The sequence below is a fragment of the Mercenaria mercenaria genome, chromosome 3, assembly GCF_021730395.1.
Source record: "Mercenaria mercenaria strain notata chromosome 3, MADL_Memer_1, whole genome shotgun sequence".
Classification (NCBI taxonomy): Eukaryota; Metazoa; Mollusca; class Bivalvia; order Venerida; family Veneridae; genus Mercenaria; species Mercenaria mercenaria.
The window spans coordinates 78,091,479-78,109,956 of record NC_069363.1 but is presented as its reverse complement, the minus strand read 5'-3'; the positions used below and the strand labels follow the sequence as shown (position 1 = coordinate 78,109,956).

The 18,478-nt window shown below is 36.1% G+C and overlaps 2 protein-coding genes across 2 annotated transcripts; both read left to right on the top strand.

Moving 5' to 3' along the window:
• Window positions 1-517: 517 nt before the first annotated feature.
• LOC123524320 (uncharacterized) lies at window positions 518-4,404 on the top strand. Its single transcript, XM_045302417.2, has 3 exons — window positions 518-1,081; window positions 1,774-1,885; window positions 3,648-4,404. The coding sequence occupies exons 1-3, from the start codon at window positions 811-813 to the stop codon at window positions 3,910-3,912; spliced, it is 648 nt and encodes a 215-aa protein (XP_045158352.2). The 5' UTR covers window positions 518-810; the 3' UTR covers window positions 3,913-4,404.
• A 2,217-nt stretch (window positions 4,405-6,621) lies between these two features.
• LOC123524321 (uncharacterized) lies at window positions 6,622-10,435 on the top strand. Its single transcript, XM_045302418.2, has 3 exons — window positions 6,622-8,342; window positions 8,939-9,050; window positions 9,647-10,435. Exons 1-3 carry the CDS (start codon window positions 8,072-8,074, stop codon window positions 9,909-9,911), a joined length of 648 nt encoding a protein of 215 aa, XP_045158353.2. The 5' UTR covers window positions 6,622-8,071; the 3' UTR covers window positions 9,912-10,435.
• The last annotated feature ends 8,043 nt before the right edge of the window (window positions 10,436-18,478 follow it).

Sequence of the window (18,478 nt, the reverse complement as noted above, 5' to 3'; positions counted from 1 at the left end):
TTGAACAAAAATTAAAGTTTACGTAGCAAAAGGTAACACACACCGTCGATGTACTATACATTTTTGTATCTGGCGCTGTAATACATAATTCAAGGGAATCTCACGATACTGAACTATTATTGGTAATCCCAATTAAAGCTACAAGATCGATTACTAGTTAGTACATGTAGTACAGGTCTTGCAAATTGAATTGTCTATTAACAGTATAATAGAAAACCTTACAATTTATAGCTGATCAAAACACCATTTTAACTTTTGATTAATTAACCCGTGGATGAATCAAAAGAAATATGAAAGCGATACACATGCTAACATATTATTTAGTATTCGCGAATACAAGTCTTCTATCGCTGGAAATGTTTTGCGACAACCGAATGCGACTTACCTATAGATCGCTCAAATTGCGAGCTGGTTTTCCGAAATTTCTTCCGCTCAACTATTATTAAATTACGTCTTAAATAGGTAATTATAACGCAATTTTGTAAACCAGTACACAAATAGATAAAAATGTAACCTGAATAGTTAGACATTTATAACACACTATAATGAAATGTAAAACACAAGAGCGTGTACTCTTAGGATTTCAGAAAACAATGTTTAAACAATGATATCAAATGAAGTTATCTGTTTTTCGAAATAAAACGTACAAACGGAAAATCGAAACATCTAAATAACTACCTTCTTAAATATCAAATATTAATGAATCTTATTTATAATTCAGAGTAATTCTGTGAAATCTGGTGAAATTCAAGTAATATTTGTCTAACCAGTGTGTTTTATATTACTGTCTTGTACTTAATATCAATAATAATGTATAAGAGCAATTTGGGGGACGATATTTTGCGGATATATATTTGCGGGCCCCACAGCACGGGCAAGACGACACTTTTAAAAGACCTTCGACCTCATATAGGTAACATTAAAATCGTCGAAGAGGTCGCACGAGGGATTATAAAGAATCACGGTTGGACACGTGACGACTTTTTACCAGAAAAACACCCGGATGTATTCCAGCAATTAAATGAGGAAGTTTTGGCGGCGCAGATTGAAACAGATAAAAAGTACACACGTTTGGGACAAGGTAATGAAGATTATGTCAATAAAGTTTATATAAATATTTCATCACTATCTAAAACGTTTTGGCATTTTTGTGTTATAATAGAAATAGTCAAGGTAGCATTATTACCAAATTCAATGCATCAAGATCAATTAGATTGATTTAATGGGTAATTCTTCCATTTACCTTAAGATGCATTGAATATAAAAGTCGTAAAAATCATAAAAAAAATATTAAAGTTAGGTTTAAAGCCCTTTCTGACAGTATACATATTTGTAGAGTTTAGTTTAAAGGATGCTGCATTCTAAGAACGTAAATCTTTTTTCCTTGTTTTCATGACACGTGTATGGTGTGTGACACGTAAATGGTGGGTTACACGTGTATATTGTTTGACACGTGTACGGTGTGTGACGCGTGGATGGTGCGTGACACGTGTATGTTGTCTGAAATGTGTATGGTGTGTGACGTAACGAGTGAATGGTATGTGGCAAGTGTATGGTGGTTGACGCGTGAGTGGTATGTGACACGTGTATATTGTTTGAAACGGGTTTTGTGTGTGACTCGTGTATAGTGTGTGACACGTCTATCTTGTGTGACACGTCAATGGTGTGTGATACGTGTGATGTTGTGCGAAATATGCATAGTTTGTGACACTTACATGTTATGCTGTGTAATACGTGTATCGTGTATCGTGTATCGTGATCTGCCTTTTTCAGATTTTATATGTGATAGAGCACTGGATCCAATGATTTATTGTGGGTTCTATATTGGGGAGCAAGCAAAAGAAGCAATGTATAGGCTGGATGGCATGGAACGATGGCTCGAGAGGTAAGCACTCATTTCGAATTCTTCGACACAATACAAGATTTCGCTTTACAAATATAACAGTAGGGCCTTTGAATCTGCCAGCGAACAAATCTAGAGTGCGCTTTCTGTGAGAAGTTATTCCCTGTTTTGTGAGGAGTTTTCAATAGTTTTGTTGTCAACTATAGCTGTAAACATAAGCCATGTAAAATAGAAATTGCGAACGATCATGCTAAAGCAGCTGAATGCTGATTATTGTTTTAGGCCGATTGGGTAAGGTCCAAGACTGCTAATTACTTTACTTCTAGGCCTCCACAGCCGATTAGGTGAAGAGTGCAAATTACTTAACCCTCATCGATATGGGTTAGGGTGTAAAATTATTTCATGTGAAGAAATCATAAAGCTAGCATACAGAATGTCGGTGGAAGATCTGCCCGAGTGACCACTTGTGCGTGAAGGAGCACCCTGAGTTTTCCTACCACCAAAAGTTAAAATATATGTCATATAACATAACATAGAACTTTGCCGAAAATAAGATGAAGTGAAAGCAATACAGTCAAACCTGTCTATAAAGACCACACTTGGGAGAGCCAAAATGTGTTGTCTTTATTGGGAGGTGGTCTTTATTCACAGGTAAGAGTGCACTGTAAATGTTTGATTTGGAAACGAAGCATGTGGTCTTTAGAGCCAGGTGGTTTCTCTTCAGAGGTGGTCTTTAACACAAGTTTAACTGTATTAAAAATCAAAACGGTAGTCCTCAGTAAATCACACATTCACATAATACCAAGAGTATAAACAAGAGCTCCGCCAAGCGGGGCAATAAACGCCCGAAGGGTTACATCAGAGGATGGGGGCAAAATTTAAAGAAGTTGACTGTTGAACCCCAAAGGACAGGAACAACAAATGGAAGAAATTCCAAAAAATATTCTAAGTCCACAAAAAAATATTCTAAGTCCATAAAAGAATCTTTACTAGGTACAGGTATGTCAAAATACACATAAAATTGGAGGTACCATCCATGTTGTACCACAGAAAAGTGGTCTCGGTTTTCCCTACGGCCAAAAATTAAAAAGTTTCAAAATAAGCTATTTATAGAAACATAAAAGGGAAGTAATTAAAAAATTTAGTGTATTTGAACAAAAAAGGGATCTGCAAAATAAAAACAAGAGCACTGCTCTGCAGAGCAATATACATGAAGCAAAGTCATATATGAACTTTGACCCCTAAGGTGACCTGACTGAAGGAGTCATGAAACATCCTTGTACGTCTCTCGGTGTGGGAACGTTTGCTAAGTTTCTTTAAAATCCTTCAGCAGTTCAGGAGTTACAGAGCGGACACGAAACAAACTGATATGACCTTTGACCTCTAAGTGTGATCTTGACCTTGAAGCGAGATATCCAAAACATGCGCTCTGCACGTCGTCTCGGTGTGGTAAACATGTCAAGTTTCTTTGAAATCCTTCAAGGGATTCAAAAGTTACAGAGCAGACACAAAATTGCTGACGGACGGGCGCACGGACGGCCCGACGCGGACGGACGGACAGACGGACACCGGGGGTATAACATAATACGTCCCTTCGGGCGTATAAAAGTAAATATGGGACTATTTTTTACACGTCCAGAATATTTGTGTGATGCGGGCGCATAGAAATAGGAGGAAAACTCAAACGACGCGAGGTTGAAACTTAGTAGTTGATTTAGAGCTATAGCCAGCACTGGCTGAAAATTATATTGACTGATATTTATGATTTTTTATCTTTATTTTCTGTTTATATTAAATTTTACAGCTTGCGGAAATCTCTTGTGGTACTAGTTTCACCCCATCCTGAATGTATCCATGACGACTCGGTGCGGCTTTCGTCTTCTATAGAAGAACTGCGCGAGTTCTATGCCAAGTTTGAGAAAGAACTTCAACACAATCATATAAGACACGTTAAGCTTACACAGCTCGACAGACAAGAAAGAGTCCACACCGTTCTGAAAGAACTAACTACATTTAAACGAAGAAAATCATTGAAACCTGCAGAAGATGGAAGTAATGCAGTAGAATAATATATGTGCAATATTAATACAAACACTGCCTTCTAGATTAGGTCCAATGGTTAGGAATCAGAAATTAGAACCAGTCTAAACACTACTATTTGATTGGCTGATTCTAAAGGACAATCGCGAAACTGACCAATGAAATTCCTGCCTTTCTTAAAACTTGCATGTCTGCAAATGTAAATTTTATGACAGACAGTCTTTCTAGTCCATATAAAAATAACTCGGAGATAGGAATTAACGACGATATAAAGACAATATCACCACAGATCTCTCTCAAAAGGGCATTCTGCCATAATTCAGTCATATTTTTGTATCTATTTATGTATTTGATTTAGTAAGTGGAGCCGCTTGCTACAATAGACAGACTTATCCTAAACCATGCTTCGTATATTCAATTGGTACTACTCTAACTAACATCGTTTTGTTTGTCAGATTGTCATTGTTTCATTGTAAGGTTGAAAGCAAGATGGATTATTTAAGAAATAATTTTTAGCAAGACCGTGTTTTAACACTATTTATACACGATGGGTGTTTATACGTCGTCCGTAATAATTTCACGAGGGCGCAGCCCGTGTGTAATTATTTCGTACGACGTATAGAAATGCTGGAATATCTCTTTAAACCGGAATCGCCTGTCCCGTCGTCCGTCCCACATGGCCGTCGCCTCGGAAACCCCGGCCGGGTGACTCCTTTAGGAAAACCGGTACCCCACTGCCCGGACTGTCCGTTGGCACCAAACGATAGGTCGTGACGCTCCCTTGTTTATACACGCCAGGACCGGACAAGGTAAAAAAGTCTTGCGGATTAAGACGCAAATGATGACGAATTATTAAGCACAGCTAATAAACAACTCCGTGTGTGAGTAAATTAATTGAGACAGTTATGCTATGTGACATTTCGTTTTAAACATGTTTTTAAGTAAAATATTTGATCAAATTTGAAAGCGCTACTTCTCGATGCGTATATGGCGCTAAATATCACGCACGACGTCTTCTTAATTTATCCAAATAAGGCCAAACTTTGGGGGAAATTCATTACATTGATGGCCGTGGTAGATGTTTTTTGGCGTAGCTGTCTAAGCAAACTTTTGTCCTATTTAAAAAAAAATAGAATAAAATAAAAGTCGTAAATTTATATTTCTTCAACCAATAAAAACAGCGGGACTTACCAGAAGTCAATACATACATTTAATTGGCTGAAATTAATACACAACGTGCGGGGATAACTTCATTCAGTGAACAGAAGATTTATGAGCTAATCTAAATGAAAGAAAAAATAGCTTCCAAAACCAAAGTGCCGGGACATCGGAGTGTCATACGGAACAGTTCTTCAGGAATGAAAACAAGTCACCCGAATTGATAAATGACTTGGTTTTTGACTTGTCGTTTTCCTTTCAAATATTACGACGAATGTAGTAGTAAACGTCAAGTTCTTCATGTTTACCTAAGTTGGAAAAAGGCTTTGCTTTATAAAAAATACATGCCATGCATAATGTCAAGGCAGAATCGTGCGTACAGCTATGTTTATATTCACAATAGGATCCCACTAAAGATAAACTGAATTTGGAAAACCTTGTGTTTCATACAGAGCGAATTTATAACTGGAATAATTAACTATTAATAATACCTTCCTACTCTACTAACTCGGATCTGAGACTTGGTTAATTCACAATATGAAAGAATAACTTTACTATACTTCTTTATCTATACTGTTTTCTCAAAACGTGTGATAACTGTCTCAGTTTGCAGAATTTTTTTTTTCAAATAGAAAATAAACATTTCTCGTAGTTATGGCAGCTCTACTGTCTCAATTTGAACAAAAATTGAAAAGGTAATATACATCGCTTATGAAAAAACATTTTGCGCAGTTTGATTTGTTTCTATCTGTAACAGAACACAATCTTATACGGCTCAATGCAAGTGAGAACCGCACACGATATTACACACCTTAGTAATAACATTATTATTATTTATACCACATTTATATAGCACTCTTTTCATACAAAAATATGTGCGTTCAAAAGTGCTTTACAAAGACATAAAGAACACATACATACACATATATATATACATGTAAATACATTGGTAATGAATAAAAGGAATAGTAATTAAAACAAGATCATCCATAAATTATGTTCAACGTTAAATTACATTACATACACTATTAAAGTAGAGCAATCCCTTTCTCGACACGAAACAAACCTGTCATGATTTTGTTATTTTTATTTGTTTGGTTTTCGTTTAACGCCATTTTTAACAGTATTTCAGATTTTGTTATTTTATATAACATGTGTGAAAGAGATGCATTTTCAAAGATTTGTTTAATGCGGACAGTGAGCTTGAATCTCTGACGCTTGCTAGGAGGGCATTCCAAAGCTTTGGAGCTGCATGCCTGAAACTTCTGTCACCGTATCTTACCGTTCGACTCCTCGGTACAACCAAAGACACTGGGCCATTTGCCGACCTTTAGTCTCTACGAAGCTTGTACATGTCCAGCATATCGACAATGTACTAGGGAGATTCATTGTGCATGGCTTTGTACGTAAGTGTCAACATTTTTAACTCAATTCGGTGCTGAACCGGAAGCCAATGCAACTCCTTCAAGACTGGTGCGATGTGATTGTAATGCGGAGTCTTGGTTATGATGCAGGCCATTGTGTTTTGTACACATTGAAGTTTTTGCAGTGTGTCTTTGGAAATTCCATACAGCAGCTAGTTACAGTAGTCTACTTTCGATGTAACCAGAGAGTTCACAAGAGACTTGGTAGCATTAGCTGATATGTACTGACTAATGTGACCTATTTGCCGAAGTTGTGCATAACTAGCTCTACATAGAGAGTTAACATGCTGTGTCATGACCATGTTTGAATCCGTTCTAGCACCGAGATTCTTCACACAAATTGATGGTTTAATCCGAGAGGGACCTACTTTCACGCAGATATCTTCGGGTATTTTTGTATGATTTGTGTGAAACAAAATGACCTGTTTTGTCAGTATTGAGCGACACTGTAACTTAAATATTTGTCTCTTTTAATGAAATGAAAATTTACTTATGTTTAAAGCCTTTGAACTATATTTAGAGCCTTTTCGCTGCCGAATCAGTCTCATGGTTTGTGTAGGATGACGGTCTCAATTTAGACAAAAATGGTAATTTTACGTAGCCAAAGTTAATATAAATGTGTTACAAGCTTCGGTAATATCGGGCCGCTGTGACTTAAGTATTTGCCCACTACTGCAATGAAATATATCTGTGTATTACGCTAATGAACTAAAATAAAAGGTGCTTCACATCTTAATTGGTTCAGTGGTAAAGGCAGGATGACTGTTTCAGGTTGAACAAAAATGAAATTTTACGTAGCAAAAGTTAATATACACCGTCGATGTCATTATACATTTTTGTATTTGGCGCTGTAATACATTGAATTCATAATTAAAGGGAATCTCGCGATACTGAATTATCATGACTTAAGTCTCCATTTACGACGCTTGGTAATCCCAATAAAAGTTATTTCAAGATCGATTACATGCAGTACAGGTCTTGCAAATTGAATTGTCTTTTAACTCTTTTAACTGTATAATAGAAAACCTTACAATTTACAGCTGATCAAAACAGCAGTTTACCTTTTGATCAATTAACCCGTGAATGAATGAAATATGCAAAGCGATACACATGCTAACATATTTTTTAGTATTCGCGAATACAAGTCTTCTTTTTTGGAAATGTTTTGCGACAACCGAATGCGACTTACCTATAGACCGCTCAAAACCTTATTTTCGAAAATTGAGAGATGGTTTTCCGAAATTTCTTCCGCTCAAATATTGTTAAATTATGTCTTATATAGGTAATTATAACGTAATTCTGTAAACCAATACACAAATAGATAAAATGTTACCCGATTAGTAAGACAATTTTAACACACCACAAATGTAAAATGTAAAACACAAGCTCGTTTACTTAGGATTTCAGAAAACAATGTTTAAACAATGATATCAAATGAAGTTATCTATTTTTCGGAAAAAAAACTACAAACGGAAAATCGAAACATCTGAAATATTAATGAATCTTATTTATAATTCAGAGTAATTCTGTGAAATCAGGTTGAAGACAAGCAATATTCGTCTAACCAGTGTGTCATATCACTTTTTTGTACTTAATATCAATAATAATGTTTAAGAGCAATTTGGGGGACGATATTGTGCGGATATATATTTGTGGACCCCACAGCACGGGTAAAACGACCCTTTTAAATGACCTTCGACCTCATATAGGTAACATTAAAATCGTCGAAGAGGTCGCACGAGGGATTATAAAGAATCACGGTTGGACACGTGACGACTTTTTACCAGAAAAACACCCGGATGTATTCCAACAATTAAATGAGGAAATTTTGGCGGCGCAGATTGAAACAGATAAAAAGTACACACGTTTGGGACAAGGTAATGACGATTATCTATATATTAAAGTTTATATACAGTTTTAGTATTATCTTAAAAATGGCATTTTTTGCCTTATAATAGAAATTATCAAGGTAGCACTTCCATTGAAGCACTGAATACAAAATGTCGTAAGAATCACAAAAAAACAACATTAAAATTAGGTTTAAAGCTCTTTCCGACAGTTTACTTACATCTTTATGTGAAGTTTAGTTTAATGGGTTCTGCATTCTTGGAACGTCAATCTTTGTCCTAGTTTTTATGACACGTGAATGGTGTGTGACAAGTGTATGTTGTTTGAAACGTGTATGGTGAATGACGCGTGAATGATGTGTGACACGTGTACGGTGTGTGACACGTGTATGGTATGTTACACATCAATGGTGTGTGACACGTCAGTGGTTCGGGACACGTGTATGTTCTTTGACACTTGTATGTTGACTGAAACGTGTATTGTGTGTGAGTCATGTATGGTGTGTGACGCGTGGATGGTGTGTGGCGGCGCGTGAATAATGTGTGATGTGTTTTGTTGTTTCAAACGTATATGATGTGTGACACGTGCATGGTATACTGTGTAATACGTGTATCGTGTATTTCAGACTTTATATGTGATAGAGCACTGGATCCAATGATTTATTGTGGGTTCTATATTGGGGAGCAAGCGAAGGAAGCAATGTATAGATTGGATGGCATGGAACAATGGCTCGAGAGGTAAGCACTCATTTCGAATCATTGGACGCAATAAAGCTTTCGATTTACAAATATAACAGTAGGGTCTTTGAATCTACCAGCGAACAAATCTGGAGTTCGCTTTCTTTGAGAAGTTATTTCCCGTCTTGTGAGGCGTTTTCAAAAGTTTTGTTGTCAACTATAGCTGTAAACATAAGTCATGTATAATAGAAATTGCGAACTATCATCCTAAAGCAGCTGAATACTGGTTTTTGTTCTAGGCCGATTGGGTAAGGTCCAAGACTGCGAATTACTTGACCCATCATCGATATGGGTTCGGGTGGTAAAATTATTTCATGTGAAGAAACCATAAAGCTAGCATACAGAATGTCGGTGGAAGGTCTGCCCGAGTGACCACTCGTTCGCGAAGGGGCACCTTGGGTCTTCCTACCACCAAAAGTTTAAATATATGTCATATAACCTAGAATTTTGTCGATGTGTCATTAATCCCAATATAAACTAACACAACTAAGCTGATCATCGTTTTGACTTTATTCACCGAAAATAAGATGTAGCGAAAGCAATATTAAAAGTCACATTTACTGATATTTAGCTTTATCTAATGTCTGTATTTACAGTTTGCGGAAATCTCTTGTTGTACTAGTTTCACCCCATCCTGAATGTATCCATGACGACTCGGTGCGGCTTTCGTCTTCTATAGAAGAGCTGCGCGAGTTCTATGCCAAGTTTGAGAAAGAACTTCAACACAATCATATAAGATACGTGAAGCTTACACAGCTCGACAGACAAGAAAGAGTCCACACCGTTCTGAAAGAACTAACTACATTTAAACGAAGAAAATCTTTGAAACCTGCAGAAGATGAAAGTAATGCAGTAGAATAATATATGTGCAATATTAATACAAACACTGCCTTCTAGATTAGGTCCAATGGTTAGGAATCAGAAATTAGAACCAGTCAAAACACTACTACCGGGTATTTGATTGGCTGATTCTAAAGGACAATCACGAAACTGACCAATGAAATTCCTGCCTTTCTTAAAACTTGTATGTCTGCAAATGTAAATTTTGTGCCAGACATCGTTTCTAGTCCTTATAACATTAACTCAGAGGTAGGAATTAACGACGATATAAAGGCAATATTCCCACAGATCTCTCTCAAAATGGCATTCTGCCATAATTCAGTCTTATTTTTGCACCTATTTATGTATTTAATTTAGTAAGTAAAGCCGCTTGCTGCAATAGACAGACTCATCCTAAACCATGACTCGTATATTCAATTGGAACTATTTTAACTTACATCATTTTTTTGACGGATTGTCATTGTTTAATTTTAAGTTTGAAAGCAAGAGAGATTATTTCTGAAATAATTTTCTAGCAAACCGTGTTTTGATATTTATACACGTTGGGTGTTCATACGTCGGGCGTAATAATTTCATGAAGGCGCAGCCCGGGTGGTGTAATTATTTCGTACGACGTATAATTACCCGAGTGTTTAAATAGTGGTCAAACAATGTATTCCGATTTTTTTGTCATATTAGATTTAGATCAAATCATGATAGAAATGTTTACTGGCGCATGGCGCACCAGGCGGTAGGTCGTCACGCTCCTTTGTTTATACACGGTAAAAAGTCTAACGGAATACATGTAGTTCCATTAGAGGCGCAAATGATGGTAAATTATTCTGCACAGCTAATAACCAACTCCGTGTGTGTGTTAATCAATTAAGACAGATATTCTATGCAACATTTCGTTTCAAACATGTTTTTAAGTAAATTATTTGATCAAATTTGAAAGCGCTGTGCGTACATAGCGCTAGATATCACGTCGACATGACGTCATTACGATATCGTTGTGATTAGTCATTTGAGCATAAAACCTCTTAACTTATTCAAATAAGGCCACACTTGGGGTGAAATTCGTTACATTGGCGGCGGTGATAGATGTCTAAGGCAACTTTTTACCACTTAAAGAACCAATAAAAAGCGTAAATTTATCATTCTTCAGCCAATAAAAACAGCGGGACTTGACAGAAGTGAATACATGCATACTTTAATTGGCTGAACTTAATACACTGTTTCATAAAAAAAAAATCTGTATTTCGTTATTGTTATTGTATCTCTGAATATTTTATATTCATGTCGCAATGTCGTACTTCAATTCTAATCTCAATTATAATGCCACATTTTCGAAAATGAGATTGACAGTTTCGAAACCGTCCAATCAAGTATTAACTTAAACCCTTAAATAACCATAGCTAATTTTCATTCTTACAACCAATACACAGCGGAACTTGACACGTGATAATAACATTTTAAACGAACATTTATTACACGTTTAAAAAAATCTAAATATCAAGTATTATGCTTACTTTAATTCAATTTAGTATTTTCAGAAACATCTTTATCTAATGCTCAATTCAAAATAATGACATTTTTTCGAAATTCAAAACTCAAGATTATTTGATTTTTGCTTACGCTCAAGTTTGTTCTTTTCATCGAGTTAACTATGTATGTAACTAATTTATAGTTTAAATTGTAAGTAATACTATTTAATCAGGATTGCAGAAAACTCGTTTGGCATGTTTCAATATGAATGTACCCTTTTAAAGTAATCATCGCTTTTTTGCGTTTTGGTTACCTCAAGTTTGACTTGTATGGTGTTAACTTTTACTATTATGCATTAATAATAATTTTAATGCATATGTATATTTTACCTAGCATATCAACGCTTGTCTTACCGTGACGACTCAAAACGTGTTTTTAGTTTTCTTTTACCTTACAGTTAGGCGCTACGTTTGCTCTAAGACTGGAGCTTCATGCCAAGTTAAACAAGACCCTTCATTCAGCACAATGATTATAACACCATTGAAGCTTACATGGCTTGATAGACAAGAAGTAGTTCGTGTCTCTTCTCCAGGATGATGATTATTATAACTAATTGATTGCCTAAATGAAGATTGTATAAATAGATACTTGAAGGCAATATCTATTTTAAGGGTATTTGAATGAATGTGATATTAACCCTTTACTCCATAGATACGCTTTTTACCACATCTATCCATTCCCTGATAGATACCCTTTTTACCACCTCTACCAATTCCCTGATAGATACGCTTTTTACCACCTTCAAGTTTAAAAGCAAATTATGATTAAAGTACAACATCGAGGAATCCAACAAAAGCATTTTTGAAAAATTTAAACCATGTAAAAATGATATCTGTCAAAAAAATACCTTGTTTATATTTGATTTTTATTGGTAATTTAAACCTGAAATGAGGTAGTGTATTTATGGAAAATTACTGTATTGAAAGTTTCATCTTGAGCTAAGATTAGCCTGATCAAGGTCGTTTTATTTTTACAAATTATTAATTTGTGTAGGCTAAAAAGTGTACTTATTTTTACAAATTATGAATTTGTGTTGGCTAAAAATAGGACTGTAAATTTTTTTTTAGGTTTCCCCAATTTCCAGGTGATTTAGAAAGCAAAACTTTTGTTTCTTCAATTGATTTACATAAATAAATTGTGCACTTTATAACTGATTAAAATAATAACTGTTGCAAATACATTTTGATCTGATTTTCCCTGAAGACAAATTTAAAAGTTAATTACTTGTTGCACTATGGAATTTACTGAAGTGTGTCTGTTTATTACCTATCAGTGTGGGGTATGGTTGATTGGGGTGATCTGTGGATAATTGGAGTGTGCTATGGATAATTGTAGGCAACTTTGAAGTCAGTCCAATCAAGAAAATTTACTGACAAGTGTTTTTATAAGCTGATAAAATTTCTTTTGATCAATTATTCTTATAAAAACATTATGTAATTAATTATGATGGCTGGGGAGAACTTTACAAACCTGAGGGTGTCAAATATGCAAATTAATCATAAAAATTACATGTAAAAAAAAAAAATATAAAAAAGCTGATTATAATTTGCACGGGTAAATAAAATGGGAGATTAAAAAATATATATATATTAAAAAAAAAAGAATTAGATAAAAAGTAACAATACTGTCATAAATAATAATAAAAAGAAAACAGAAATAAAAGTTGGCACTAATAAATGTGTTTTTCTTTCTTTTTTATTATTTTCAAAAAGCCCTGACTTGATAAATCCCTGAAGAAATTCCACTTTAGCCAGTCTCTGTCTTGAATTAAATAAAATAAGTTTATTTACACCAGAAATATTTTCAAAATAATATTTAATATGTAAAATGCAGAAATAAGTAAGTACCATCAATAGAAAAGTAGCTAAATTATTATAATATAGTAAACTGATAGGTTTAAAGCCTTATATGTCAAGAAATATTTATCACACTTTTATGTAAAATATACCATTAGAAAGGAAATTTAATTCTGAAAAAACTTTATGTTGCTTACTAAGTGTTTAAAACAATATTTAATATAGTAATATTCAATTGAATAACACAGGTATAAATTTTGCATTTTTCCCCAATATCCTGTATGGAGATAGTGTACTTGTTTATCAGTTAAGCTGTATGGATATGATAAGGCTAATTAGTCAAAATGTATATGGAGTAAAGGGTTAATAAGGATATATGTGATATTAATTAGATTATGTGATAGTGTAAATTGTATTTGGTTGTTGTTGTTTTTCAGAAGGCCACATTTAAAATTAAGATGTATCATTTGTACTTTGTACTGATCTATCTCTTCATGTGCTACATTCTATAAATAAAGATGTATTATTATTGTTATTATTATTATTATTATTATTATTATTATTATTATTATTATTATTATCATCATCATCATTATTAAGGAACTCAACAGATTCAGACGTAGAAAATCATTAAGAGCTGCTGGCAGTAATGCAATGGAATATATGTCACAGGGTGAGAAAAATGTGCAGTCAGTGCAGGGCTCGCGCCCGGGACCCCTCGCTTACAGGGCGAGTGCTTTACCGACAGAGGTAACCGGCTGCCTGCTGCCACATATTCTCCCCTAACGTGACCAAGTCCTACCGTGACATATGGTGACCTGTAAGTCTATGACCAGCCTGTAAAAGATGTTTTACACGTGTTAAAGTTACGTCATTGCTTTGCTCTTGTTTCAGCAGATTGCAGGTCACTCCAAATGGTGATTTCATCCTTTGATTGTCTTTCAATATTTGCTGTGAAAAAGATATGCATTCCATGGCAGGTATCTGACCTTGACCATCTGACAGAGCCTGAACCAACGCTTAAATGGCATATGAAAACAAAACTGTGTTTCTTGTATCAGAACTTGGAAGTCGGGACGGTGCATCTGCATCAGAGTTGAGTTTCCCTGCACGGTACTGAATCTTGATGTTATATGCTGATAAAGCAGCTAGCCATCTATGACTCATGGCGTCTAATTTGTCAGTGGAGAAGACAAAGGTGAGGGGATTGTTGCCGGTACGGACTGTTACGGCGTTACCATATAAGTAGTCATGAAATTTGTCGCAAATCGCCCATTTGAGTGCCGAAAACTCTAACTTGTGTAAAGGGTAGTTGCGCTCACTCAGTCTCAGGCCTCTACTTCCGAATAACACAACACTCTCCTTACCATCATGTATCTGATATAAAACCCCACCGAGTCCATCTGAACTTGCATCCACGTTGAGAATAAACGGTTTAGTATTATCAGCATAGGCTAGAACAGGTGGAGAAGATAATTTCTGAATCAAAAGTTCAAAAATTCTTGTTGTGCTTCACCCCATGTCCATGGTACACCCTTCTTTGACTTGCTAGATTTATTATTAGTTGGGTGACCAACCATCAGATCGTTCAGAGGTTTTGCAATCTTTGAAAATCCCTCTATATACCGTCTGTAATACCCTGAAAATACCCTCCAATTTTCGGAGGTCCTTCACATTTGTAGGTACTGGCCAATCTTTCAGCACTTTGATTTTGTCTGGGTGTGTTTCTACACCATGTACACAAACAACATGTCCCAGATACTGAACCTGTGTCTTGAAAAACTCGCATTTAGAACTTTAAGTTTAAGGTTGTATTGTTTTAGACGCTGAAATACAGTTTCCAGCCGACGAAAGTGAGTGTCAATACTGTCTGAATAGATAATAATATCGTCCAGGTATATCTCCCATGCAGTGTTCCATCAAACGTTGGAAGGTGGCAGGTGATTGGTAAGCCCAAGTGCCATCCTATTACATTCCCAGAAACCAAGCGGTCCAACATTAAAAGCTGTCTTCTGCTTATCTTCTTCCTTCGTTGCCACTTGCCAGTAGTCAGAGTTTAGGTCTAACTTGGAGAAGTACTTTGATCCTGCAAGCGTGTCTATAGTTTCTTCAAAACACGGAAAAGAATAAGAATCTCTAATCGTGTGACCGTTCAACTTTCTATAATCTATACAGAAGCGTATCTATAATCTATACAGAAGCGTAAAGACCCAGCTTTCTTACGTACAAGGACTACATTGGAAGAAAATGGACTATGTGATTCACGAATAGCTCCAGCATCAACCATGTTCTTCAAATGTTCTCTTAATTCCTCAAACATACCTGGAGGAATACGCCTGTATGTACCCTTAAAAGGTGTTGGATCAGACAAGTTAATCTTATGTTCAAGTACATTAGTACATCCTAGGTCAGTAGGTCCTGGTGAAAATATATGTTTCTTACTGTTAAAGAATGTTTTTGCCTTGTCCTGTTGATCTGGTGTTAAAGTATCAGTCGGAAGAATAATACTAAAGTCCTCCAAAGTTTATTCCAGTTATGGGACCTGCTTATCTCTGTTACAGAAGGACTAATGGTTCGAACAACTGTAGCGGCCTGTAGATTACAAAGTGTAGTCCGCGGATGAATAGTGATAGGTCCAGCTGTCAAGTTGCATACTCGAAAGAGAATCTTTGAAAAAGAAGTACCAGGTTTAACTTTCACCAACCTTAGACAAATATTAAACGGAACAGTGTCGTCAGTCTCCGTAAAACCGGATTCCATATTTCCAAAACTTTTGACCGCTTACTATCGTTGTTTAATATGCTGTCACAACTACTGGTTGTTGATTAGAACTTGTAACTAGGACGGTATGACCTAAGGACAGAGAGGCCAAGGCATTAGAGATAGGAGAAGATAAACCTTCTACACCAGAAGACCTTAAAAAATTCAAATTGTTTTCCCTATTATCAACGGAACACTGCCGGAATAATCTGTATCTGGAACAATAAGTATTGGAACAGAAACAGGGGTAAAGTCTGATAAAGGAAAAGAAATTTCCAACAATGAATACCCTAGATATGGTAATTTAGCACCACCTGCTCCAGTAATATCTAAACTAAAAGCTTCCAAGTTGCTCATAACTGACTGGGGACTAACAGACTTAAACCAGATTTCACTAAGTGTAGAAATCATGAAACCTGTATCATTCAAACCAGTTACGTACGTACCATTTATTGAAAAAACTGTGTTTCATTCGCTGTATCTACAAGAGGCGGAGGAGAAAAAATAGGGCCCTACGAAACACGATCTGAACCTACCATCTGCCCTATGATGGAGGTTGCTTGCCGTTTGAATCTGTCTTTTCTGCAGGCTTCTGTTCTTCTGCTGTATCCTTTTATCTATCACGATACCTTGGTCTATAATAATACTTCTCTCTTCTTTCACTCTTTAACTCTTTCATCTCTACTTCCATCTCATTTATTTTAGTTTCCATCTGTTTGGTCAAGACCTCCAGCTGTTTTAAAACTTTATATTTTCTACAGTGCAGACAAATACTGTTTGGCCTCAACATTTTCTACCTTTTGTTCTTTTGGTTCAGGTACCAGTGGAGTTTGTTGAACTTTCAAATCAGTTTTACTTTTGGCTGGTGTAGAATTTGATCTTGACTGTTTGAGATCCTCATCTATCGTCCTCAATTCCTTCCTCGATGTATTGAAATCATCCAAGTTTTCATACAAATACCGAGATACATTCTTTAATTCCAAATCTCACAAACCAGACCATTTCCTATTGCGAAGCATTTAATTCCTTGCCGGCTTATCAAGATGTCCGGGCAGTCTACTCAATAACCTTTCCAGTCGCAACTTTCGTATTGCTTCTCGTATAATATGCATAGGTTATATCCCCTCATCAATCAAACAATGGACATCATACTTCCATACCTCAAATAAGTTTGTCTTTGCTTTTTTATCTCCTGAAAATGTGAGTTAGTCAGGAGTACGGGGGATGAATGTAATCCCCCATAAATTTCGTCCCCAAGGCAGAATTCTTTGAACTATATTTAATTCCCTAACGGTATAGTTTAAACTTTTCCGTCTGAAGGTATAGTATTTGCCCGTTCTGACTGAGGTATAGTTTAACTTGCCCTTACTATAGTTAACTTGCCCGTTACTGAGGTATAATTTAACTTGCCCGTAACTAGGGTATAGTTTAACTTGCACGTTAATGAGGTATATTTAACTTGCCCGTTACTGAGGTATAGCTTAACTTACCCATAACTGAGGTATAGTTTAACTTGCCCATTACTGAGGTATATTTTAACTTGCCCTTAACTGAGGTACAAGTTTAACTTGCCCGTTATTAAGGTATAATTTAACTTGCCCGTTACTGAGGTATAGCTTAACTTGCCCGTAACTGAGGTATAGTTTAACTTGCCCGTTATTGAGGTATAGTTTAACTTGCCCGTTACTGAGGTACAACTTAAGTTGCCCGTTACTGAGGTTTAGTTTAACTTGCCCGTTACTACTTGCCCGTTACTGAGGTATAGTTTAACATGCCCGTTACTGAGGTATAGTTTAACTTGTCCGTTACTGAGGTACAGTTTATTTACCTCTACCCCAATTACTTTTGCTACTACATATATACGTAGGTTTCACCGATATTGACCTATAGTTTAACTTGCCACTACCGCGTGTATTTTTGTCACTACATGTATATTCATTTTTCACCGATACTGACGGTAGATTAATTCCTACAAGATCCTTCTCGTAATTACTTTTGGTCTTTATCTGTTCGGAAGTTCCTTTATGATACTTGTCTTTCTTTGTTGTCAGTCCCTTCTCCGAACTGCTGGTGAGTGCACGTCTCGGGAACGAGGTCTTAATTATATTGGCTTTCTCTGTCAGTGTTTTCACTGGGACCGATTGTGAAAGAAACTACCTTCTTGGTTGACGGCCTGCGGAGAGAAGACCCCGAGCTTCTCAATCCCTACGCACAACATCGGGTGTGGGAGAGGATGGAACATCAACTCCAGGACGAGAGAGCAGCGACTTGCGACTCCAACCGGGTCACTGTCGTTTATGGGTCACTGTCGTTTATGGTCTCATTGGCCTTGACAGAGATTCACTTTTGGATTCGAAATTATTTGGATTTTGTTTTACTAATACTCTACGGAAAATGCATAGTGGTAAATTCTCTTCACCATATGGCTTCAAAAATTATCTTTAACGGCATGAATAGTGACATGCCGAGGTTCTATACTCTTACATAGCGTAATGCTACACTGTGACT